At 35.7% G+C, this 25718-nt stretch overlaps 1 protein-coding gene across 1 annotated transcript in view; it reads left to right on the top strand.

Moving 5' to 3' along the window:
• The window catches only part of SLC38A6 (solute carrier family 38 member 6), a 61325-nt gene extending 36580 nt beyond the window's left edge, over nt 1–24745 (top strand). Inside the window, exons 7-16 of the mRNA XM_054567466.1 lie at nt 8419–8501; nt 8960–9022; nt 13440–13501; nt 13739–13792; nt 15660–15739; nt 16088–16188; nt 22701–22825; nt 23992–24136; nt 24241–24335; nt 24523–24745. Of these exons, the coding sequence (XP_054423441.1) occupies nt 8419–8501; nt 8960–9022; nt 13440–13501; nt 13739–13792; nt 15660–15739; nt 16088–16188; nt 22701–22825; nt 23992–24136; nt 24241–24335; nt 24523–24606 (892 nt within the window). The 3' untranslated portion in view covers nt 24607–24745. The remainder of the gene's footprint in view (nt 1–8418; nt 8502–8959; nt 9023–13439; nt 13502–13738; nt 13793–15659; nt 15740–16087; nt 16189–22700; nt 22826–23991; nt 24137–24240; nt 24336–24522) is intronic.
• Nucleotides 24746–25718: the final 973 nt, after the last annotated feature.

Raw genomic sequence — 25718 nt, 5'->3', positions numbered from 1 at the left:
ACACTTTGTGTAAGCTATGTTAATCCTAATAGTTGATCCTGAATTTGGTCACTTCTATTTACATTTTTTATTGTTACATATTTTTGTGGAAAGAGGAGCCTGAAACACTAATTCGAAAGAATATATGCACCCCTATGTTCATTGCAGTGTTATTTACAATAGCTAAGAATTGGAAGCAGCCCAAGTGTCCATCAATAGATGAGTGGATAAAACAACTATGGGACATTTATTCTATGGAATTCTACTTGGCCATGAAAAGGAAGAGTATTTTACTTTTTGCAACACCATGAATGGACCTGGAGAACATCATGCTAAGTGAAATAAGCCAGTCAGAGAAAGATAAATACAATACTATATGATTTCACTCATATGTGTAATCTAATGAACAAACTGAACTAACAAGCAAAACAGAGAGAGAGTCATAGATAAGAGAACAGACGGACAGCTCTGGGGAGGGTTAGGGGGTGCAGGAATCAATCAAAAAAGAAAAAAGACTTGTGGACAGGGACAACAGTGTGGCAGTTGCAGGGGGAGAGGGATGACTGGAGGTGGAAGAGGGTATAAGGGGAAAAAATACAATAAAAAATAAGAAAATAAAATTTTAGACATAATTAAGGTAGTATGTGACAGAACTGCTATTAAAACTTACGTCTTCTTTCTCTAAAGGTGACACTTTTTCCATAACTTCATTTTAAATCAGTTGCCACTCATTTTTTTCCTGCCTTATTTAAAAAAATAAAAATTAGTTACCATCTCACTTAGTGGAAAATTATTGTTTTTAGATGTCACACATGGATTATTAAAATTATATACTTCAAAATACTGTGGCCAATTTGCATCATCTCTGTTAAGATGTTTTAAAATTGCACATTTTTAACAGCCTTGTGTTTAAAATCTAATATCTATTTGCTTATTTTGGATTTCAGAGCTTTGAAAAAATTAATAGGTAACTAATTATACTGGTTAGAATGCAACTAAATCATTAGTCTTTAAAGTTTAATGCTGTAAAATAATGAAGAAACAAATGTTATGGTAATTTACTTAACTATCTAGAGCAGTTTATTTCTGGGTAGAGTTACATAGCAATTTCTTCTATGAGGTCAATATGATATTGATATACTTTTACTTTAGATTTTGATTTCCCATGACTTGCAGTTCAGCTCTCTTAGGTGTGCTTATTTTCTGGGCTATCTGTGAGACTTGATGTACCTTTTTGAACATAAACCTTTCCAAAGATGTTATTAAAAAGAAACTCATGTGTTCATAATATTCTAATTTCAAAAATCCCCATTAGAAGTCAGAAGCTATAATACTTATACCAAACTTTTATGAGACACCTATATTTTTCATAGAATAACTTATATTTTAAAAATCTACAGCTGTTAAAGTTTGGAAGCTCTCTGTTAACATTTAATGATCTTGTCAGGGCACTATGATTGACACAATTAAGTTGTCTTGCATTTGAGTCACAAAATTGATATGGGATGTAAGATCCTAATTCAGAACATATGATACCCTTGTTCCATTCCATTCGAGAATGAAATTAAAGCAACTTATAAATAAATCTGGTTTTCATTAAAATATGGAAAAATAATGTCTACATGCTAAAGCATTTGAAATACTGCTTAGGATTTATACTCTACATTTTATACTTGGAACATTTTTATCATATAGGATTAAATCCACAGATCAAACAAGTTTTCTAGGAAGTATAAACTTTTTTACTCTAATTCTATTAACTTGAAGAGAATGTATGTTTATATCCCAGTGGGAAAACAGGGATTCTGTTAAATAATTCTTTTCTCCCCCCTATATTAGGAAAAAAAATTAAGATTAGTGTATTCTTTTAAAATCTTGATTTATAAAATATATTTATTTAATATGTGCTTTTGAGATTTCTTTGTACTGGTTTATATTTTGTAAGTTTAATCATGTCTTTTCTTTGGAAATATACATTGCCAAACACAATTTAGTTGACTGCGACATGCATGTGAAATGTAAACTAACTTTACTATGCATTAACGTATTGCCTTTATTGTTGGCATGATTAATATAATTTAATATGGATAAGAAATGATTAGTAATAACCAGTAGCCAAGCAAGGACAGAGACGTTATATTCTGAATGAAGTATTTTTTGTATTAGGAATTTAAAGTCAATCTGGTACAGAGGAGAGTCAAGAAAGCACAATCTTGAGGAAAAAAATGAGGCACTATCTGGAAAACACCATAGTCTCCAAGTGACTATTCAAGAGTGGAGAGTATTTTCATTACTTCTAACACTAAGATCATCCTCATCCTTTTGCTGATTCTGCTGACATATGGAATGAAGGTGTTGAGCCAGGTGGTCTGGGTGGTCCCTTCTAGCTCTAATGGGCCATAGCTCTGCGATTCTGAGTTCTGCCGGGAGGAGATGAAGTTCTCTTCAGACCCACAAGTTCAGTGCTTTGGGGATCATGCGGCTTCCATGAACATGAGTGAAATTATGATCAGAAATAGTATAACATTATAAAGTATAATATATTAGTATGAGTTATAAAGTTCAGAATTTCGCAGTGTTCCTTTCTTCTTATGCAAGAGGAAGAGTCTTCGGTCCTGAGGATTAGCTTGCTCCCTTCTCAGCTCTACCTTCCTGGCATCAGGGGCAACAGCAGTGACAGATGGGACCCACTCTGGGGCTCCCCGGGGCCCCTTTCCTCCTGGCGCTGCACCTGTCAGGTCTGATATGGAAGCCCAGAGGAAGGAGGGCTCAGGCAGAGCCCTGGGCTTTTTGCCAGCTCGAGTTTAGTTGCCAGATGTTCCTCGGTGAGGGATATTTTGAAGTTCCCATTCCGAAACATACCTATTTAAGAATGGCTAGAAGACGAACATGCTGAGTGTCATTTTGTATTGTAAATATGTGTACTGTCTCAGGACCTCCTGCATCCCAGGAACTGTGGGGCGTGTGAAGACGCAGAGACCACAGCTTTGAATCCATTAGACCTAGAAATAGTTGTCCATAGGTTTCAGTTTCTGGCATATGCATATTCTAAAGACATGAGTTCAGGTGAAGAAGGGAAAGCTGTGATCATGGTGCTATTTCTGCAGTTGCTCCTTCTCCTGGTCTGTTAAAGAGGAAGTTGTCAGCACCCAGTAGTACCCATTAAAGATACACTGGAGAGGGCTTCCTCATAAACCAGGATGTAAGAAGACACAGTGAATGAATCATAAAGGCCATGTTAGAAACCAGGGGTTGAAATCATGCAGAGGAAAACCTTTTCCTTTTTTTTCCCTTTCCTTGTTTCTTTCTTTTGTTTGTTCATTCTTTCTTGAAAATGTAATTGGCATATAACCTTGTGTAAATTTAAAGTATATAATGTTATACTTTGTATACTTATATATTGCAATAGGATTACCACAGGGGTGTTATCTTAACACCTCCATCCTGTCACATAATTATCATTCTTTTTTTGTGGTGAGAGCACTTAAGAGTCTCTTAGCAAATTTCAGGTATATCATCCAGTACTGTCAACTCTAATCACAGTGTTGTACGTTAGATCCTCAGAACTTATTCATCCTCTAACTGCAAGTTTGTGCTCTTTGACCAACATCTCCTCAGTTCCCCTAACCCCTACCCTCTAGTAACTACCATTGTTCTCTGTTTCTATAAGTTAGCATGTTTTAGATTTCAAATATAAGTGATATATAGTATTTGTCTTTTTCTGTCTTATCTCACTTATTATAATGCCCTCCAGATCCACCCATGTTGCCATAAATAATAGGATTTTCTTCTTTCTCCTGGCTGATTAATACTTTATTATATATACCATATCTTCTTTATCAGTTTATTTATTGAGAGACACTTAGGGTGTTTCCACATCTTGGCTATTGTGAATAATACTGCAATGAACATGGGAGAGCAGACATCTTTTCAATATCCTGTTCTCATGTCCTTTAGGTGTGTGCCCAGAAGTGGGATTGCAGGATCATATGGTAGTTCAATTTTTAGTTTTTTGAGGACTCTCCATATTAATTTCCAAAATGGCTGAACCAATTCACATTCTTACCAACAGTGCAAAAGGGTCCCTTTTTTCTGCATCCTTGCCAACACTTACCTCTTGTCTTTTTGATGATTCCCATTCTAGCAGGTGTGAAGTGTTACGTCATTGCAGTTTTGATTTGCATTTCCCTGATGATTAGTGATGTTGAGCATCTTTTCATATACCCATTGGCCATTGTATGTCTTCTTTGGAAAAATGTTTATTCATTTTCTCTGCCCATTTTCTAATCAGATTTTTAAAAAAATTTTTTTGTTACTGAGTTGTATGCATTCTTTATATATTTTGGGTATTAACCCTTTATCAGGTACATACCTTGGTACTTGCTGGCTTCAGAACTCATCAAACCTGCTACTTGACACATTTTGATGAGAAAAAATGTTTCAGCACTAGGTGCTTGCTCGCCACTCATAGCGCTTGCTAGAATTTGTATGAGTTGCAACACTGCCTCACAAGAGAAAATACTTCGTCAGTCATTGGTTGCTCACCACTCATTGGAAGGAATTAACGATGAGCACTGAGGTACCACTGAATGTAGTTTGCGAACATTTTCTCCCATCCTTTAGATTGCCTCCTCATTTCGTTGTTTCTTTTGCTATGCAGAAGATTTTTAGTTTGATTCAGTCTTTTCTTGTTTGTGCTTTCATTGTCATACCCAAAACATCATTGCCAATAGCCAAGTCAAAGACCTTTATCTCTATGTTTTCTACAGAAATTTTATGGCTTCAGGCCTTACACTTAAGTCATTAATCCATTTTGAGTGGTGCAAGTTAGGGATACAATTTCACTTTTCTGTGTGTTGTTATCCAATTTTTCCAGCACCATTTTTTGAAGAGACCTCTTTCCCCATTGGGCATTCTTGGCTTTCTTGTCAAATACTAGTTGATGATGTATGGGACTGGCATGGGGCGGGGGAGGATATTTTTTGATGCTGTTGTGAATAGGATTGTTTTCTTTGTTTCTTTTTCTGATATTTCATTGTTAATATATAGAAACAGTTGATTTCTGTATGCTGATTTTGTATTCTGCAACTTTACTAAATTTGTTGATTAGTTCTAACAGTTTTGGGGTTGAGTCTTTAGGGTTTTTTGTATATGATTATAAGATCTGCAAATAAAAACAGGCTTATTTACTTTTTTCCTTTTATTTCTTTATCTTGCCTGATTGTTCTAGCTAGGACTTCTAGTCCTGTGTTGAATGAGAGTGGGCACCTTTTGTCTTGTTTCTGATCTTAGAAAAAATGCTTTCAACCTTTCACTGTTGAGTGTGATGTGGCCTGTAGGTTCATTGTATATGGTCTTTATTATGTTGAGGTATGTCCCTTCTGTGCCCAGTTTGTTGGGGGGTTTTATCATGAAAGGATATTGTGTTTTCTCAAATGCTTTTTCTGTATCTATTGAGATGACCATATGATTTTTATCTTTCATTTTATTAACGTGCTACATCACATTAATTGATTTGTATATGTTGAACATCCCAGGGATAAATCCCACTTGCTCACACTGTATGATCCTTTTAATGTGCTGTTGAATCTGGTTTGCTAATACTTGGTTGAGAATTTTTACCTCTATATTTATCAGAGATATTGGTCTGTAATTTTCTCTTTTTGTAGTGTCCTTATCTGGTTTGGTATGAGGATATGTGGGTTTTGTAAAATGAGCTTGGAAGTGGTCCCCCTCTTCAGTTTTTGGGAAGAGTTTGAAAAGGATTGACATTAATTCTTTAAATGTTAGTAGAATTTACTAGTAAAACCATCTGGTCCTGGGCTATTCTTTTTTGGGAGGTTTTTGATTACTGATTCAACTACCTTACTTATTGTTGGTCTGTTCATATTTTTTATTTCTTTCGGGTTCAGTGTTGGTATATTGTATATTTCTAGGAATTTATCCACTTTTTAAATATAACATGGCAGTGGGACGTGTTGGTTACTTGGTAGAGAGAGAGGATGAATTATCACCAACTGGGAATTCTGAGATCATCTGCCAAATTACTTGAAAAAGTAATCCCTATTGTCTTTGATGTTCCCAGATCCCAAATTAGCATGAATGAATTTTACTTTGTTATTGACATGTATGTGTACATATGTATGTTTCAGTGTAAAAATGACAGCCTTATTACAGAAAATTTAGAAAAGAAACAAACAAAAATTGTACATAACATCATCTCTTACCTAATCACTGTTATCTTTTAATTTCCTTTGAATTTTCTCCAAGAGCTTTTTTAAAACTTAATTAATAATCATATATTATAATTTTGTTATTAGCATTTTTCATTTTACTAAATTGTTTTTTTAAGCTTCATAATATTCCATTGAGTATGCTATTTTTGATACTTTCTATTGTTGGATATAGAGGATTTCTACCAGCTTCTTAATATTATAATGATGGTGTATTCACAGCCTCATGCACATAGAATTATTTATCTTTTAGATTATTTTTTAGAGCACATTACCACATTTTCATTGCTCTTGCTACATATTATCAATGTTTTTCCAAAAGGTGGTACTAGATTAATAAGGTCACTAGCAACATGTGAAGGACCAATTATGCTACATCCTCAAATATTATGTTTAAAATAATTTTACTAGTTTAAGTCCAACAGCCTCATTATTTATTCCTTCAGTTGCATCAGAGATTGGATTTTTCTTCCTGTGTATTCTCAAGGTGTACTTCTTTCATGAAGTGTCCGTCCTTTACATACTAAATACTAAAGTCTTTGCAATTAAAGCCTTGGGAAACTAACTTTTAAAAATGTCTACACACGTATTTTATATTGAAAAATTAAAATTGTATAGGAGAAAATAAAATTGTTCATGTTGCTAACACATAGAAATACCTACTTTTTGTATTTTAAGCTTATCCTTCTGATTTCTAAAAAAAAGTGTATCCAGTTTTGTAAAATAGTTAAATATACCATTACACATTTTGTTTTGTTTTCCTTTTTATTGAATTTATTGGGGTGACATTGGTTAATAAAATTATATAGGTTTCAGGAGTACGTTCTATAACACATCATCTGTCTATTGTACTGTGTGTTCACCACCCCCAGCCACGTCCCCTCCCATCACCACTTACCCCTGTGCTCTCTTCTCCCTCCCCACCCCCCTTTCCCTCTGGTAATCACCATGCTATTGTCTGTGTCTATGAGTTTTTTTTTCTTTTGCTTAATCCCTTCACCTTCTTCACCCAGCCCTACAACCTCCCTCCCCTCTGACAGCTGTCAGTCTATTCTCTATCTATGTCTGTTTCTATTTTGTTTGTTAATTTATTTTGTTCATTAGATTCCATATATAAGTGAAATCACATGGTACTTGTCTTTCTCTGACTGGCTTATTTCCCTTGGCATAATGCTCACCAGGTCTATTCATGCTATCACAAAGCATATGACCCAGTGATTCCACTTCTGGGAATATATCTAAAGAAACCAGAACGCTAATTCCAAAGAATGTATGTACTCCTGTGTTCATTGTGGCATTATTTACCATAGCCAAAATTTGGAAGCAGCTCAAGTGTCCATCACTAGATGAGTGGATAAAAAAGTTGTGGTACATTTATACAATGGAATACTACTTGACCATAAAAAAGAAGGAAGTCTTACACCACCACACTTTAACCTACTTTTTCTAATTCCACATTCTAATATCTTTATATAAAAATTTTTATATTTTTTTCTGGTAATCCATGCCCTTTTCTAAGTATTTGAAAAATTTAGAAAACTATAAATAAGAAAAATTTCCCATTATTTTACTGCCCAGACATAATGGCTATCAGTTTATTGCAATTCCTTTCAATTTTTAATGAATCTATATTTTTCCTCAAAATTACTAACATGCTACCTATATATTTATGAGGTTTACTGAATATTCATTATATTATTATACCTATGAAATGGTCTTTTATGATTGTCCCACATCGTTCCATAATTTATTTTTAAATTGTTATGGTTTTAGATGTTTGTTTTTAATATTCATTATTTTTAATGTTTTCAAAAAGATCTTTTTATGAAAGTTTTTGTTCTTATTGTTGATTGTTTCCTTATTTTTAATAGTCTTTTATATATTACATATTTGACTCATTATCTGTTGCCAGCTTGCTTTTCAGAAAGGTAATATACATAGTTTTTACTTTCACCAGTTTTGTTCACATCATCACTCTTGAGCAGCATTGACCATTATCTTTTAATTATTTGCTAATATGGTAGTGGAGAAATGGCACCTCATTATTTTGATACATTTCTCAAATGCAAATTCATTAATAGAATATTAGAATCCCACAAGAACATGTTTTAACAAAAGGCAATGGGCTTTTTGTAATTGTATGTGTGTGTAAACCCAAACCCTGGAGTCCTGTGCCTAAACTGGAACTATTTTTTTTTTCTAATAGGTCTTGGTATCTTGATGGGAAAACATTACTAATAGTCATTTGTGTTGTCATTGTGTTCCCTCTTGCACTTCTCCCTAAAATAGGTAAGTCTTTAGAAAAGAGAACATTATTTCTTTAAAAGAAAGAAAATAGTATTAAGGGGCTTTGAAAATTTACAGGACCACATTTTTAGCAGAAGGATGGTGATGGTTCATAATTTTGAACTTGACTTATTTTAGGTTGTTCAGCCTTCAGCCCTGTCTAGTTAACCTATTGGTTTGCAGTAATATTTTGTCTGCCCCACTAAAATAAAATCTTTACAGCGGAACATTAAAGAGCAGCCTTTCCTTACAGTGCACCATTAGTGGTAAGCCAGTTCCAATTCTGCCATACAGAGCTACATAAATGATCTGTGACAGATAGTCGGAATGTTGTTATTCCCAGCCCTAAGCCCCAGATACCAAACACTGTAATAGAAAACATGCCTAAGATGTATAGCTTTAGCTGAATGTTAGGATCATTTTCCTTATAAATTGCTTTTTATTTTACTGTTATTTTACAGGCTTTCTTGGCTACACAAGTAGTTTATCATTTTTCTTTATGGTGTTCTTTGCTCTTGTGGTAAGTTTAAAATATAGTGTATAGCTTATCTCCTCACTAAAATTGAACTTGTCTTAATATCTTTTTTTTCCCCTTTAACTCTGTTTTGTTTTGGGGAAGTATCCCATTTTATTTCAATGTGTTATTCAATTTGTTTCACTAAATTATTTTCTTCATTTTACCTATTTTGTAGCGGCTTAGCTAGAACAGCGCTTTTTCAATGTCACTTTGTAGTTAATTAGAAAGGAGAGCACACCAACTCTGTTAAAACCTTAGATGGAGTATAAATTTTTGTGTAGGTTGTGTATCACTTTATTTCTATACAATACCTTGTGTGCATGTATGTTCAGGAGTATTCAAGCATGAGAATCAGGCTGGTTCTAATCTGTAGAATAGTGTGATACTAGTCATCTTAATTTTGAAACTTTCATTAATGAAACCAGAGCTTCTGGGACTTAACTGTTGAGATCTAGTAGGAACTGGGGTGTCTAATCTGACCTGGTCTATTCAGTATAGGTAAGTTCTCAAAGATACTACTTCGAGGAAATATTTTTCTTCACATGTGTAGTATGTTTTTTCCTATCTTTAAAAACAAGCTTGTTTTTATTATAACAGGAGAAATAATAAGATGATAAACTTAATTTACTATTTATAAAACAATTTACCATAAAGGTATAAGAGAATTTGAATTTCTTGTAGCCTTCTAATTCTTCTAAAAATAGATTTTAAAATCTTAAAGATAGTGTCTTTGTGTGAAATTTTGCAAAACATTTTTTCTCTTTGCATAGCAGTTTATTCCATAGTATCTGTCTAACCTTAAGTAGTATTAAACATTTTAAATTTGCCAAAAGATACATATCTAAATGGCTTGATTAAACTTTTAAAATTATAAACTTGATTAAACTCTCCCTTATTAATGAGAAATAAATAAAAGAAAAATGCCATCCAAACAAGCAAGATAATACATCAGTAGTTAAACCATATTATATAGCCAGATTTCCGGATGCCAAAGCAATTTAAGATGTATTTAACTTAGTCTAAAGTGACCTTCTGGGGTACAAGGATAAAACAACTTCAGATTATTTTGATGAAGTGGACATGATACTGGTTTCAGTGTACAGAAACAATTTACTTTAATGAATTCTCTTAAAACCAAAAATACTTAAGTGTTTACGTTCAATCATTTGTTGTATTAATCAACATTGTCTTTTCCCCTCAAATTGTCTGACTTATATCTTACAAGTAAGTGAATTGAACATACACTTTCTTTTAGATTATTTCTTACAATTTCATTGAGATGTAACTGACGTACGACACTATCTAAGTGTAACGTGTACAACATAATGACTCTCGTATATTGTGAAATGATTACCACAATAAACTTAGTTAATGTCCATGAACATACACTTTTTAGGCCCCACAGTGAAGAAAGAAACAACAAACATTTTCATCACAATTTGATTGTTGAGAAGCATCTACATGGTTAGGAGTAGCCTATGTATGCAAATGAACATATGGATATTAAAGAGAACCAGTGTAGATAACAATGAATTTTTTTCCTCACAGGTAATTGGCATTCCAAGCTTTGCATAGGTAGAAGTAGTTCGATTTTTATAGCCAATACTTTGAAGCAGGTGAAATGTATTGATACTATTGTAGGTGAAACTATTGTACATAGTTTTCACAGCATTCATTTCTGTCATTGCAGATACAGGTACTCTTTAATTTGATGCAGGTTTCTACTCTAGCAGTCATATGGAAATCATACCCTTATTCTACATTTATTGTACTGCTTTACAAACCATCTGCTCAGATTTTTGCCTGTGTGCACAATTTATATTTGGTTTACAATGGGATGGCGAAGACACTGTATACTTTTTAAAAATACCCTTTTTAATTGACGTATTTATTTTAAAGTCTCTAAGTATTAGGTGTTTGAATACACAGTGGTTAGGGAAAGGGCACATGTATATATTACCCCAGAATTTTTTAAAAAGATGCCAATTTTTCATTAAGTGTTTTTGTCAGTGTGTGTAAATCTGTATAACATTTAGATTACATTAAAGATCCAGAAAACAATTATTTTCTTAAATTACACTCTATAAAAAAAGCAAATCAAAACCTATACTCACATCTGTTGTCCCACATGTTTATTTTGCATAAAAACTTTTAACATAAAATTTTGCCCCCTCTGAATTATCTAAAATTTTAAAAATAATTTCAGCAGTGGCTTAGAGTGACAGTTAGTCAGATGGATTTTACCTTTTTTGTCCATTTTAGAACACAATTGTATTTCTTTCCAAAAAGTTCTGTCCTTAGTACAGATTAGTATTCTAAGAAATATTTTAAGAAGTAAGAAATCAAAATAGAAAACTGTTTGGATGGACTTGAGTCAGAAGCTTTCCTTCCACTGAGCACTGTGTTAGGCCCAGGAGAGTTTTAGCCTGACACAACTCTTAGAGATCAGCTCGCAGGGACCTTAGTAGGTGAGATAAGATAACTTCATTAGGGAAAAAAAGTAGAAACAGTCTAGGGGACACATAATTAGGTATTGCTTTATTTGCTTCAGAATAAGAAGTGCAAGGGCTGAGAGGAGAGAAGGATCATGGAGAGCTAGAGTAAAGGAGGATGTGGGAGGAAATAAAACTTGGGCTGAGCATTGAAAGATAGGGAAGTCTGGGAGCAGAGTGAAGGAGGGGCATTTTGTGCACATGAAAAGTATTTTTAATACTTAATCATATTTTTCCTTCTGTCTTTCTAACCCTTGGAATTATCTTCTTCTCATGGTCTGTCTTCACCCTGAGCGAGGACGCCTGTTACTCTTGGCGGTTGGGTACTTTCCACTCCTGTTCTGTACTTCTGCTCTATAGGACATCACTTCTACCCACCCCAGTCCACTGTGCAGGCTCGGGGTTGGGATGGATCTCCACAGAGAAATCAGCTATAGTAACTAATTTTATATTAATATAAAATCAGGTTGCTAATGATATTTTCTAATTAATGAAAAAATAATGATTGTATTGCATTTGGAGCATTGTTTTGAAATATTTTTATTTGCAAGCCTCGTGGTCCCAGCTGTGAAAATAAATGAGGTAGCTCCCACACCGCCCTCACCGCAGCACCTGGCACGAAACATGCTCAACAAAGGGTTGTTGCTGCCACCGCTGGCCCTGCGGTGGGAGAAAAAGTGAGGCACACGGAGCTCGGAGCAGGGCTGGGGAGAGGCCGGAAAAGCCCGGCTTCTCTAGCTTCGGCCCCACCCCACCCTCATCAGTTTTGTTTCGTTGTCTTTTTTAAACATATCAAGAAAAAGAGGGTGAGATTATTGTTTTTTTGATTTTTTTTCTTTTCTCTTGGTAAGTTGACCATTTAGTTTTATCACATATCTAAAACTTATCTAGAAATGTTAGAGTAATTTGCCTAGTTTATCCTTATAATTCTCCCCTCCCCCTTGGGAGAGGGTTTTAATTAAGAGTCATTCTTTATTTTATTCATTAACTTAATCCTAAAAATATATGTTTTCCTTAGATTTGTTTTATTACTATATAAAATCTTGGTTGAATGAGTTTAAATCCAAAGCTAGATAAATACCAGATAGGAATAGGCATAGGAACAGTATTTACTTACTGGTCTCCTGCAAAGGACAAATGCTTCCTTTATTCTCCTTGCCCCTTTGTGTGCTGGGTTTGAGCCTGGAGCAAATATTTACAGAGTAATTATGTGCCCTGAACCGAGGGCAACAATGGCCATGTTGACACAACCACAACTATAGGTCTAGGAACAGGATGGCCACAATTAAGAGTGAAGTCCTAAAACATTTGTATTAATTATTTCTGGGAAATGACATCCCTCTGGATTTAACAAAATTTTTTTAAATTTATTTTTAACAGTTGGAGTTTCCTAGCTATATGGTCTTATTCTTAGCCAGTTTTCCCCACATTCACTGAAAGTAATGTAAGTCTTAAGAAGGGAAGGAGGGACAGTTCTTACATGTCAGGGATCTCTGAGCTCGCCCTTTGCAGAAAGTCTCTACTTACTTCTGCCTGTGGCCATTTCCCAAACAGCTGTTAATATTTCTGTACTTGCTACTGTTGTCAGCTCCACTTAACCATATTCTTGTACCATTGTCACTAAAAACATCGTCTTCCCATTTTGAGTTGCACTTTTTTTAAGGCCTCGATGCTGTTGGAGTTTTGAAAGTGGACAGTCTTTAACGGGGGAGGTCCCGCTAACAGACACGCAGCACTCAGCCTCCCGCCCCCACAGTGCCTGCGCCCTGCCTGGGGGAAATCACAGGGCCGGAGACTCTCCCTTTACCTAGTGTGTGACTGGGCATGGTGTTGGGTTAATTGAAATAATGCTGACCTATTTGAAATCAATTTCATGTCATGAATTTTATAAGAAATAATCTGAGTGTTGATTCTACTTATTCTTACAGATAGTAATTAAAAAATGGTCCATTCCTTGTCCTCTGACATTAAATTGTATAGCGCAGTACTTCCAGGTAATAGTTTATATTTTCAGTTTCTTCCTTTGTATTTTAAGCTAAAAAGAAAAAAAATGAGACTAATGTCTTTTTTCCTAATAAGTGGAAAAGTAATGACTATATTGCATTTTGGAGCTTTGTTTTGAAATATTTTTATTTGAAAGCCTAGTAATAATAAATTCATCATGTTTGTTGATGTATTCTGACTTTTAATGACTGTTGGTTTCTCCTTTTCCCCTCAATCCTCTTAAACAGATTTCAAACGCTACAGATGATTGTAAACCAAAGCTCTTTCATTTCTCCAAAGAGGTGTGTAAGTTATTAACAGATACTTTTGGTTGATTTTTCACATTTCAAGTTTTAAGAGATTTGTGTAACAGGGTCTCTTAGGTCTTTGTACCTGTAACTAATTAATTTTCATGAAAGTGCTAAGTATAGGGTTGCCTACCAGAAGAATAATATTATTTAACACAGGGTGGCCTATTATGAAACAGCCACCTTTTTTTTTTTTTTTTTGGCATGCCTTTAAATGGAGCCTGTTTTAAATGGGCAACTGCCTAAAAGAACAGATTTACTAAATGTCTGGTCTGGCCAATAAGGTCCTCTGTGGATACAGACTTCCTGTTGCCCTCTGGACTTGTAAAGCTAAATAGCCAATTATATCAAAAACTCCTCCCTTGTGAGTAGAACCTTGGTCTGTAGCTAAACAGCCTCATCATTGGACCAAAAGCTGAGTGCTGCCAGTACGTCTTCTGGCAGACATTCCAAAGTTGAAATTTATGATGCCTTAAATGGAGGCTAGAAGACCAAGTCCTTCCCCTTCCAAGAGAGCCCTGGGACACGGAAAATGCATGCAAGAGCCCCTGGCATCGACAGAGGAGATAGGAACTGTGATGGGGGTGATTTCTACCATTCTAGAAGAGCTAAACGTCTCCCCTGTTGCTGCAAGTTTCTCCATCCACACTTTTGGATTCTGCTGAAGTGCAGGGTTCCACATACTAGAATCCCCTCCACAAACGTGCAGCTCTGTTAGTGTGACATGTTAGTGCAGTAACTCCTCCGTGCAGAATATTCCTTTTTATCCACAGTTTTTACAAGAGAAATGTCTCTCTGGCCCCATAAGGGAGGTTACCACATCTTTTATATGGTAAAAGCCTCCATGTGCCTTAAAGATCTAGGTAGAGTAATTGACAAGCCAGGAAATTGAGCAATATATGAAAGAGAATTTGTGAATTAAAGTCTCGTTCCCCTAATCCAGCCTCAGGAAACACTACAGCTTTCCTTCCTCCCAGTGTGCTTCAAATGTTTGAGGAGGCATTATGTCCCAAGATAGGTCTTCAGTCATCTGGAACTTCTTTTGCTGAAGAGCCTAAAGTTAGTAAGGGGAAAAAAATTATTATTTTTTTTTACAGTAGAGAAAAGAAAGTAAATGATCACCATGCATTTTGTAGAGATGGTGTCTTCATTTAGATGGTAACTTTTGTTTCCTTTGTAACTCTGGCTCTTAAATATTCTAATTTTTACAAAAGTTATATTGGTATGTTCCAGGGGATCGCTAAGTATTTGCAGCCTAGAATAAATCATGTGTGTTCCTATTGAAAAAGAACCTAGGCAAAGATGCCAACATGTGATTAATATCACCAGTGTTCCCTTAGATTAAGTTGGTGATATTACCTTGGATTGAGTTGGTGAAAAAAAAGCAGGTTCAAAAGCATTAGCGATTATTTCTGGTTCGAGTAGTAAGATGTATTTAAGTTTCATAATGCATACATTAGGAAAGATTGAGATTTATAAAAAGATTATTTCTAAAATGTTATTTTGAATCTTACCTAAATATTATTTATCACACCTAAATTATTTTTCTCTTACCCAAATAATGTGCAAGTGATTATAGTAAAAGTAACATGGTACAGAAGCCAGCCAAGAAATGTCTGGCTAATATAGTCAATCCTTCTATCAAGGAAAAGATATGCTGGTGACCATAATTGTGTCTCTCTTAAAACAGAACAAAACAAAATTATTTTATAGAGAATATATATGAAAAATGAAGTAAAGTTTAAACAAATCGATTGGGTTTTTTTTTTTTTTTTTTGAAGAACTGAGCTTATTGTCAAATGAAGTAGTGGTTTCAACAGAGTAGCCTTTAATAATCTTGTCTTTAAAAATTGTTTTTCAGAGTGTTTATGCTGTACCAACCATGGCTTTTTCATTTCTCTGCCATACCTCGATATTGCCCATATACTGCGAACTTCAAAGGTACCGTAGAATCCTGGAATATTTGCAATGTGTTAAGTACGTCTTCTTACTTCTAGAAATTTCAAATTGCATGACATGCTTCCCCTTTATGAATTCTTCCCTCCCATCACTGGATTCTAAGTGTTAGTTTAAAACAGAAAGAAACAACTGAGAGTTCTGTCCAAATTGAAAATGTTTCCTGAAAACATAATCCTTGTGCAATAATTTCAAATCAGAGATTGTAGTGTATAATTATTAATGGACCAGGTCTTGAATGATTAAAGAATTCTTTGGACTAGCTTGGGAGATATTTATTTCTATAGATATAAATCAGATCACTGACTCTACTGTTGCCATTTTTTCTTTTAGCCCTTCAAAGAAAAGAATGCAGAATGTAGCCAATACAGCAATTGCTTTAAGTTTTCTCATTTATTTTATATCGGCACTCTTTGGGTACCTCACTTTTTATAGTAAGTATATTATTTAATTACAGGTGTCAAAATAAATTGTTCTGTAGTTGATCTCACACTTGGACATGGACACACTTTGTTTCTGCCTTTCACTGGTTAAATTGTTCAGGCTGCCAGAGTTCACTACAATACTCTGAGTTCAATACAATACTCTGGTTACTCTACGGGCCTTAAAGAATTTCCTTTCTCTTATAAAGGTAGACCAAGCTCAAGATTAATAACCTCGAGATTAATAACCTTTTATGAAAATTTTCTTAAACACCTGAATAAAACCTCAGGCTTAGGGACATTGATGTCTTTATACAAGAAAAAAACGTGCAATAATGATTTTATTTTTAAAAAATATTTTAGAATAAATCTTCTTTTCAATATATTAGACTCTAGTTCAGCAGCTTGGGAGAGTCTTAAAGGCAGAACAAGTTGAAAAGGAGAGGTTTTTAACTGAGCTACAGCTGTAGGCTGATGTGCACATCAGAGACCTCTGCCTTCAGACCCTGTTTGCACAAGGCAACAATGTGCATTTTTTTAAATTTATAACAAGAAAGTAAATATTTGTATATCTTTTTGAAAAATTGTCTGCTTGATATATGCTATTTTTTTTTTCTCCTAAGAACCTCAAAGAAAGGTAAAACTTAAAAGTCTAGAACAAGATAAAATAAACTGTAAGCTCTCGTTTAATCTGTGAACATATTGTTTATTTGGCCAACAAACACATTGTAACAAGTCACCCTCAATTTGTCAAACTCTCCATTACACTTTTCAGTTTATGAATGCTTTTATAACAACTCTCCAATTAAATGGCTGTTACTGCTTTGGGGGTAGGTAGCTGTTACGGCCCTGATTTTACAGTTGATAACCTCGTGCACCTCAGGTCTTAGCCAGCCCTGATAACTTGTACTGGGGCTTTGCTTACCTCTCAGAGATTGTCCACATCTGACAGGTCTTTGGACAACAGCTACTTGCATAGCTACCTTTCCTAAGAGTCTAGATTTTGAAATCCAGCAAACATGGTTTAAATAGCGACTCTGCTCTAACTTGAACAGGATACTTCACCTTATAGTATTTTCATCTCCTAATCTGTAACCCAGAGGTAATTGCATAGAGTTGTATCAAGGAGGTAATGAGTTAGATCTAAAATGCCTGTTACAGTATCTGACAGATAGGAGTCTTCCAAAAAGGAAAGCTACTGCTGATGGTGTGTTATTATTATTATCATTACTACTGTAATTATTGTATAATTGCAGGTCCGTTTTTTTGTACTGTACTTCATATTATCTTTAATAAAATTTAATTTAAATATGGTAACTATTCAGTATATGTTGTATTATCTTGGCGTTTTCAGCGTGTGAGAAAATTGTAATTGCTCTATGCACTCCTTTTTTTGTTATCTCTATGTATTTTCAACAGTTGCAAACCTCATTCATTAATCTAAATCTGTTCTTGCATTTTTATACTGATGTAAGATAAGAGTGGTAGAGGCCTGTGCACACCATCAGGAAAAGCACTGTTTCAACATGAACATGGTACCCTGCTGGCTACACTGCTAAGAAAGTTAAAAACAGATTGTTAAGCTTTTTGATCATTGTTAATGAAACAAAATTCTTGAAATACATAAGCTCTATTTTTGATTGTTGCACTGGTTAGTATTTGAATACACTTGAGCTCAGTAAGACTTTTTCGTATCAGAGCAGAAGGCTGTCCGTTGGGATTCAGCTAAAATTTAGTCTAGCAGAGTAGCTGTATATTTTTTCTAAATTAAAATTGTCACGTAGCACAAATATTATTTTATTTAGGGATCTTCAATATTGGAAAAATACCCCAAAAATGGACCTCCTCCTTCTCCTTATGGAAAAATAGAGCTATCTAGAAGAAACCTCAAAAGGCTGACAAATCTCCAGGATAGCTGAGAAATAAAGACATAAATTACCATGAGACACTTAGGAGCTCTATTAAATCGAAAGGGAAGTGGAGGAAGAATGGACGCTAATACATTTATTGAGCTTACATTTACTATGTAAGTGCAAGGTATAGGTTCGTATAGGTTGAGTAATTTGGCCAGCTAATGAATAATAAGTGGGGATTTGATCTAATTCTGACTCTCTCCAAAAGTCAATGCCTTTATCGCAGTGCTTATTCCTCAGGAATTTTGTTATAGAACCCAAATTTCCTTCATTCCAATTTTTTGTCAAATTGGGCTTTTGGAAAACCTGGCTCTCTTAAGATCGATCACTCTAACTATCTGTATCTTTGTCCATCTATTTATCTCAGTCTGTATTGTTTATCTATCTGTCCATCCATGTACTGATACTTGAACACAGAGGCTATACATTTTCATTATAGAAATGTAATGTTTACCACACAGGGATTTTCCTGATTATCAAGTATATGTTGTCTCTGACTTAATCCTTCTCTGTCAATGCAGATTCTTCAGAGTATCCACATTTTATATAATGGAGAAATACACATGTAAGAAAAATCCCATGGTAGGTAGGTGCATAGGTGGGTATATAGTTAGGTGATGAAAGAAGGAAAAGGAAGGAAGGAAGGAAGGAAGGAAGGAAGGAAGGAAGGAAGGAAGGAAGGAAGGAAGGAAGGAAGGAAAGAAGGGTCAGTCATTCTTCAAAGACAGAAGATTCAGATACTGATTTGCTCTTCAGTGTTTTGTTTTGAGGCTCTTAATAGTAACCAGGGAAAATATTTTATGGTTTATGTCTATCTGGACAGCAGTAACTCTCAGTTTTATGGAAATAAATTGCTAATTGAGCCAGAGACCTTAATCAAAAGGGCTCATCACAAGACTTCAACTCAATGTATAGATGAACTAAAGCCCAAAGAGGTGAGGTGACCTGTCACACAATTAGGGGCAAGTCTCCTGAATACTGGTCCACTGGTCTTTCCACTGCGCTGTGGTCATCTTTATAGACTTCATACCCAGTTTGACAGGGCGTATTAAACAAGATAGCCCCCTGACTCCAGTAGCATGTACACCTTGCAGAGATCATCATCAGGTCCTTACGGAGATTTGTCTGAATCCGGAGCAGTGCGTGGGACTCTGTTCCTTACATATGGTAAGGCTCAGCTAAGACCACAGAACTGACTGGCTCAGATGGAAGGTTTTAATTCTGGGAAAATAGAAAGTGGACATGTAATAGATATTTTGAATATGTCATAAATCTAGTTCTTCAGGCGTCTGGAGCTGCTTGGGATTCGTTCATCCAGTGCTCCCAAGGCTTAGTTAATACTTAAATGTTGTCAGATTAAAGAGACCAATAAGTATGTACCTAGCTTACTACTATTGGCTCTGATTACAGATGTTAAAGCATTTTAAGGTGAGGGAAAATAAAGTGTTTCTCTGGTGAGCCAGGCCAATGCCCAAATGTTACATAATAACCAGACCATTAAAAAAGTCTATGAGGTTGTTAAGCATTAAGTGTTAATAGCTCATTTTTATGATTCAGAAAGTGGAAACAAAATAGTTTGCCATATTTCTCCAAAACTCACAAGTATCTCACAGATTTGGGAATGTAATTCAGCTTTAATCTCCTACTTAGTCCGTAGTCCCACACTGTGTAAAGTGTGTCTTTGATAATTTAGACAATTAGTTTCTCTCCCATTTCCATTATCACTAGTCTAGTTGAGGTCCTCATTACCTCCCAGTGATTATGACAGTTGCCTTCTGTTACCCCTCTTTTGGGTCTCTTTTTCTCCCAATCTGTCCTCTTGATTAATTCAGATCATAACACACTATTCTTCATAAGTCACTGCATTTCTGTGGCCCACCAGATTGAGTTCCATTGCTGGGTCTCAAATGCATGTCCAGCTTTGCACTGTCCCCTTCAGCCATTGTGCTCCTTCTGGGATACACATTTTCTCAGATGCATATTCCCTTTGTTACCTTGCAGCTTCTGCTTGTGCTGGTTCTTGCTCCTAGAATCTCCTCCCCCATGTCTTTGAGTGTCAGCACACATATGTGAATTCATTGAATGTTCCCTGTAACTCTGTAGGTCAACATATTATTGTCTCCATTTTACAGACTTAGAAACCAAGAGACTCTGAAAAGTTAAATTGCTAGTAAGTGGTGGTCCTGGAACTCCAGTCTGTGTGGTTCCAACATTCAAGCCCCTCTACCCTCTGCCGCCCACCGTGTTATACTGACTCTCCCCAAGCCTTCCTGGATTTCCTTCTTGCTTATCCCAAAGCCATACAGTTGTCTTCCTCTGTTCAGAATCACCATAGCTATTTGTTTACAAGCTTCTGCTGCAGCTTATATATGTATCTGTGTTTATATACTATTATATATGTTTGTATTCATCTTATCTACCCTTTAAATTTTAATATCCTTGAAAACAGAGGTGTATTTGGCTTTCTTATTTCCTGCAAAACATCTTCCCCAAAACATATATGCTCACATTAGAAAATCACCTATGTTAAGTACAAATTGATCTTCCCTTACAAGGCAGTGATATGCATTGTTCTTGAATACCCCTTGTCTGGCTTGGGGTGCGGAAAACGTTGTGAGAACAGAAGAACCCCTTGGAGCAAGGCATGGTTGGCTTGTGCAAATTCTGTCACTGACTACCACACTGCCTTGCTGAGCAAGCCAGTTCCCTAAAACTTTTATGTAAGATGCATCGATAGATGAGATGTTGATGAAGCAGGTAAAACGTGCACAACGCTCTGAGACTCTAGAAAACCTTGTGGCATTGAGGAAAAGGTATTGGCTTTGGCAACCCCCCCCAAAAAAAAATTGGGTGTACAGCTGTGCCGGCTCTTCCCCTGTGAGTTGTGTGGTATTGGGCCAGTCGGTTGTATTTTTTAGCCTAGCTACCAATCTTATGTTGTTGTCATATGGACCAAATTCAGTACTGCATGTGAAAACACTCTACAAAACAACATAAATGTTCAAAACCTTCAGATTGTGAAAAAGTTCTAAAATACCCATCTGTTCGGAAAGTATCCAGCCATTCTGCTATGAAAAATAGAGACATTTATTGAAGATGATACAAGAAGCATGGTACATAGGACAGTGATGCCTCAGTCCCCTTAAAGAAGGACCCTTGGGACCTCACAGTTCTCCCAGAGTCTCCTCCACTGTTCAAAACACTCTGCAAAATCGTTTGTTGGAATCGCCATCAGCTGCCCTGTTGTATTTTTCTGAATCTCATCAACAGTCTGAAATCTCTTCCCTTTCAAAAGTGATTTTAGTTTTGGGAAAGGCCAGAAGTCATAGGGGCATCAAATTTGGGCTGTAGCTTGTTTGAGTCACCTGGGTGATTTGACATTTCACCAAAAAACTCTGCACAAGACGTGACGCATGAGCGGCTGCATTGTTGTGATGAGACTGCCAATCACCAGTTGCCCACGGCTGCAGCTGTTTTTGTCCTATTGCATCTCTCAACTGATGAAGAACATTGAGGTAGCACTCCTTATTGATTGTTTGGCCTGGAGGGGCATACTTGTGATGGACAACACTTTCCCAATCAAAGATCGCAGTTAACATGGTCTTGACCTTGTTGCAACTTTGCCGCACCTTCTTCAGGTATGGAGAATCAAGCAACTTCCGTTGGGGTGACTGGGCCTTCCTTTCCCAGTCATAGCCATAGCACCATCACTCATCTCCAATTATGACCTTCTTGAGGAAATCTAGTTCATTGGCCATCGTTTCAATCAAGTCATTAGCAACTGCAGCACGATGTTCCTTCTGCTCTGGTAGCAGAAGCCGTGGAATGAATTTTGCCACGACACATTTCTTGCCAAGATCCTGCATCAAAGTCTTGACAAAGTAGTTTTTGGAATCCCCAGATCAGCTTCTAGTTCTTGCACTGTCAGTTGCCAGTCTTTGGTGATTGCAGCCCGTACACATTCAACATTCTCAGGTGTTCTGCTTGTTGCAGGCCTTCCAGAACATAGATCACTTTCAACAGATTCTCAACCATCTTTGAAGTGTTTGTGCCACACTTTTATTTGCACTGCACTCATTGCATCGTCCCCAAAAGCCTTCTGAATCATCTGAATCGTTTCCATGGAGGAATGTTCAAGCTTAAATCAAAATTTGATGCAGATTTGTTGCTCTGTTTGCTCAGTCATTTTGCATGTGATGCCGGCCACACAGTACACATGCTCACTCAATGGCATCTACTGCCCCCACTGACTAGTACAGTGAAGCCATCATTGTTTATGCATGTGTATTCCATTCCACTCTCTTTGGCTGCCAGGTTATATCATGCAAACCATTCTCATTATATTAACAATGCCTGGATTTTTTCCAGACATAATTTAGGTTCTGCCTGTGCTGATTTCTAGTTTCATTAAAAGAAGAGGTTGTGGGTTTTAAGAAGATATTTAACTAATGTCTCTATTTCATGGAGAAAACAGAAAGGCCAGAGATCAACTGGGGACTGGGAATCCAAAACCTGTTCAGATCCCTTTGTGCAAAGGAAAATAATTTTGCTGTTATTGATATCTTAGTAGTTTATAATGTGATCCTTATTGTTATTTTTTTAAATTTACAGACAAAGTGGCGTCTGATACACTCCAAGATTATAGTAAATACTTGCCACATGATGTTGTTGTCAGGACTGTGAAGCTATGCTTACTGTTTGCTGTGCTTTTGACAGTCCCTCTAATCCACTTCCCTGTAAGTAACTCTTAAAGGTTTTGTTGCTTGGTGTAGCAGCTCCCTAATGTGGCAACACTAATTCTTTGCAGACTGGAATGTTTGAATCACATTTAGTCTTGTATATCTTATTCATTTGTCAAGTAATTGATCAAAGACCTCATACTTGCGTATGCCTCATGAAAGCACAAAAATAACAGTGAACCACTAAGCTAATTTGTGCTTTTCGAGTTTGAGTTTAGATTTACGCTTTCCCACAGCATTGTTTCCAATTTAGAGACTATAGTTCTTCTAAGGTTTTTGGGGTTTTCCCCCTTTAATTCTGTATTCTGTTTTCAAAAGAATGTGCATGAAGGAGAAAAAGTCAAGTCGGCAAAAATAAGCTCCTTCTGGTTTATTGTAAATTTATTTTCACATAGACATTCTAGTTTACTCTTAGCCAAACTATTTTATTTGCTCTAGAATTTTAATACAAGGGGCAGAACAGATTTTCATTCTGCATTTAGTTGCTGTACGTAAGAATCTTAAGAATTTCTGAGGAAATGGAAACAAAGGCTTTGGGTATAAATGCTGCTGCAGGGATGTCTTGAATTCCTAAGCAGTGCGCTCCTTAAGAACTGGGCCGTGGGGGTGGTTTGCCCCTCCCGGTGCACACGGCAGGGCTGGCCTCGGCAGGGGCTGCGGAAACAGTCGTGGGATGTGGCCTCCCGCCGTCCCCCTGAGCAGTGGGAAGTGTCATGAACTAGTTTTCATATTCACATGCTGCGAGACAGATAGTATAAAATAAAATAGTAAATGGTGTTTCTTTCCCATGGCATGATTTCTTTTCTCATTTCGAACGTTTTGTTCTTCTCTCGAATTTAATGAAAATGATTCTCTGAGATTTCATCACACGGCATTATTGTTGATAATTTTAAAAGTTAGGCAACTTAAAGAAATTGCATATGAAAATGTTTTCAAGAATTAAAGCAAAAATAACGATTATGAAGCTCACACAGAAATATATATTCTTAATTTATGAATAATAAACACTTGAATAGTTTATGTTATGTTTTTGAAATCTAGTTGATTTGGAGGACAAAGGTATTATGGTTACGGTACTGTGCATGTTTCCCTAAGTGTGTTTCCCTGTTTTGGCTTTGACCCTTTTTTTCTGCTTAAATCTGTTTCTCTTTTATGTTGTACAGGCAAGGAAAGCTTTAATGATGATGTTTTTCTCCAATATTTCCTTTTCGTGGATTCACCATTTTTTGATTACTCTAGCACTCAATATTATCATTGTTTTATTTGCAATATATGTTCCTGATATTAGGAATGTATTTGATGTAGTTGGTAAGTTTTCTGTTTCAGAAAATGCACATAATAAGATGGTTATAATTGTCATCCAGACTCACATCTGAACCTGGCAATAATCCTCTCTTTTCCTTCCATTAAAGGTTCCAGTACAGCAACATGTTTGATTTTTGTATTCCCAGGACTATTTTATCTTAAACTTAGCAGAGAGGATTTTCTGTCATGGAAAAAGCTTGGGGTAGGTTGGTTTCTGTTTGTTTCTTTTAAGAATCCTATTTTAAGAAATAATTTGTCATTTTATAATTATTGTATCTACATCAAGAAAGTCATCATGTGTTTCGAGATATAAAGTACATTATTGAAGAGAGTAGAGATTTTTTTAAAAAAATTCTAATTGTTCTTATTTTTTCCCCTTATTTCCACAGGCTTTTGTTTTGCTTATCCTCGGAGTTTTGGTTGGGAATTTTAGGTTAGCACTCCTCATTTTTAACTGGATTAATAATAAGTGAAAGATATGTTTTTCCCATTTCTTATGAAGAATAATTTACCTTCATATGCAAAAAGGTATAATTTGGAAGGCACCTTGGATGAATCCTCTCTATATGGATTAACATTTTTTGTAAACATTAACAGAAAAGTGGAACAAAATGGGAGAAGGTAGGGGAAAGTAGGCCCATAGCAATTTTAATCAAAATAAAAAACAAACTCAAAATGCTCTTCAATGTATTAGGTCTTTTGTTTGATTATCTGTGGGTCTATTGCATTTTTAAATTAATAGACTTTATCTTTTAGGGTAGTTTTAATTTTTGCAGAAAGTGTGGAGTTCCTATATATTTCTTCACCCCCCCAAAACCCATAGTTTCCCATATTTTTAACATCTTGAATGTGTGGTGTATTTATTATATTTGAGTCAATATTGATACATTATTATTAACTAAAGGTAATAGTTTACATTAGGGTTCACTGTTGATGCAAGCACTGGCCATCACTAATCTTTTCACTATCTTCATAAAAACTATGAGCCTTTGCAGCACAGATTATGTAGTATCTAATCTTTCAGACTGGCTTCTTTCACTATTAAGCAATATGCAATTAAGTTTCCTACATGTCTATCCATGGCTTGATAGCTCATTCCCTTTTATCACTGAATAATATATTCCATTGTATGGATATACCACAATTTTTTTTTCCATTCACCTGTTGAAGGACCTCTTGGTTGCTTCCAAATTTTGGCAGTTTTGAATAACACTGCAGGTTTTTGTGTGGACATAGTTTTCAGCTTATTTGAACTAATACCAAAGAGCACAAATGCTGCGTCATATGGTAAGAATATGTTTAGTCCTCTAAGAAACTGCCAGACTGCCTTCTAAAGTGGCGATAACATTTTGCAGTCCCACCAGCAATGAATGAGAGTTCCTGTTGTTCCGCAGTCTCACCGGTATTTGGTGGTGTCAGTATTTTTGTTTTTTGCCATTCTAGTGAGTGTGTAGTTGTATCCCACTGTGCTGTTTTATTTCGCATTGCCCTAATGACATGCTGACCATCTTTTCATATGCTTATTTGCCATCTGTGCGTTTTCTTTGGTGAGGTTCAGGTGTTTTGCCTGTTTTTTATCTTGAGC

This window comes from Pteronotus mesoamericanus, unplaced genomic scaffold, assembly GCF_021234165.1.
Source record: "Pteronotus mesoamericanus isolate MK-2021 breed Mesoamerican mustached bat unplaced genomic scaffold, CSHL_Meso_final contig_182, whole genome shotgun sequence".
Lineage (NCBI taxonomy): Eukaryota > Metazoa > Chordata > Mammalia > Chiroptera > Mormoopidae > Pteronotus > Pteronotus mesoamericanus.
The sequence above is the reverse complement of the archived record's forward strand: the minus strand, read 5'-3'. Positions and strand labels throughout refer to the sequence as shown.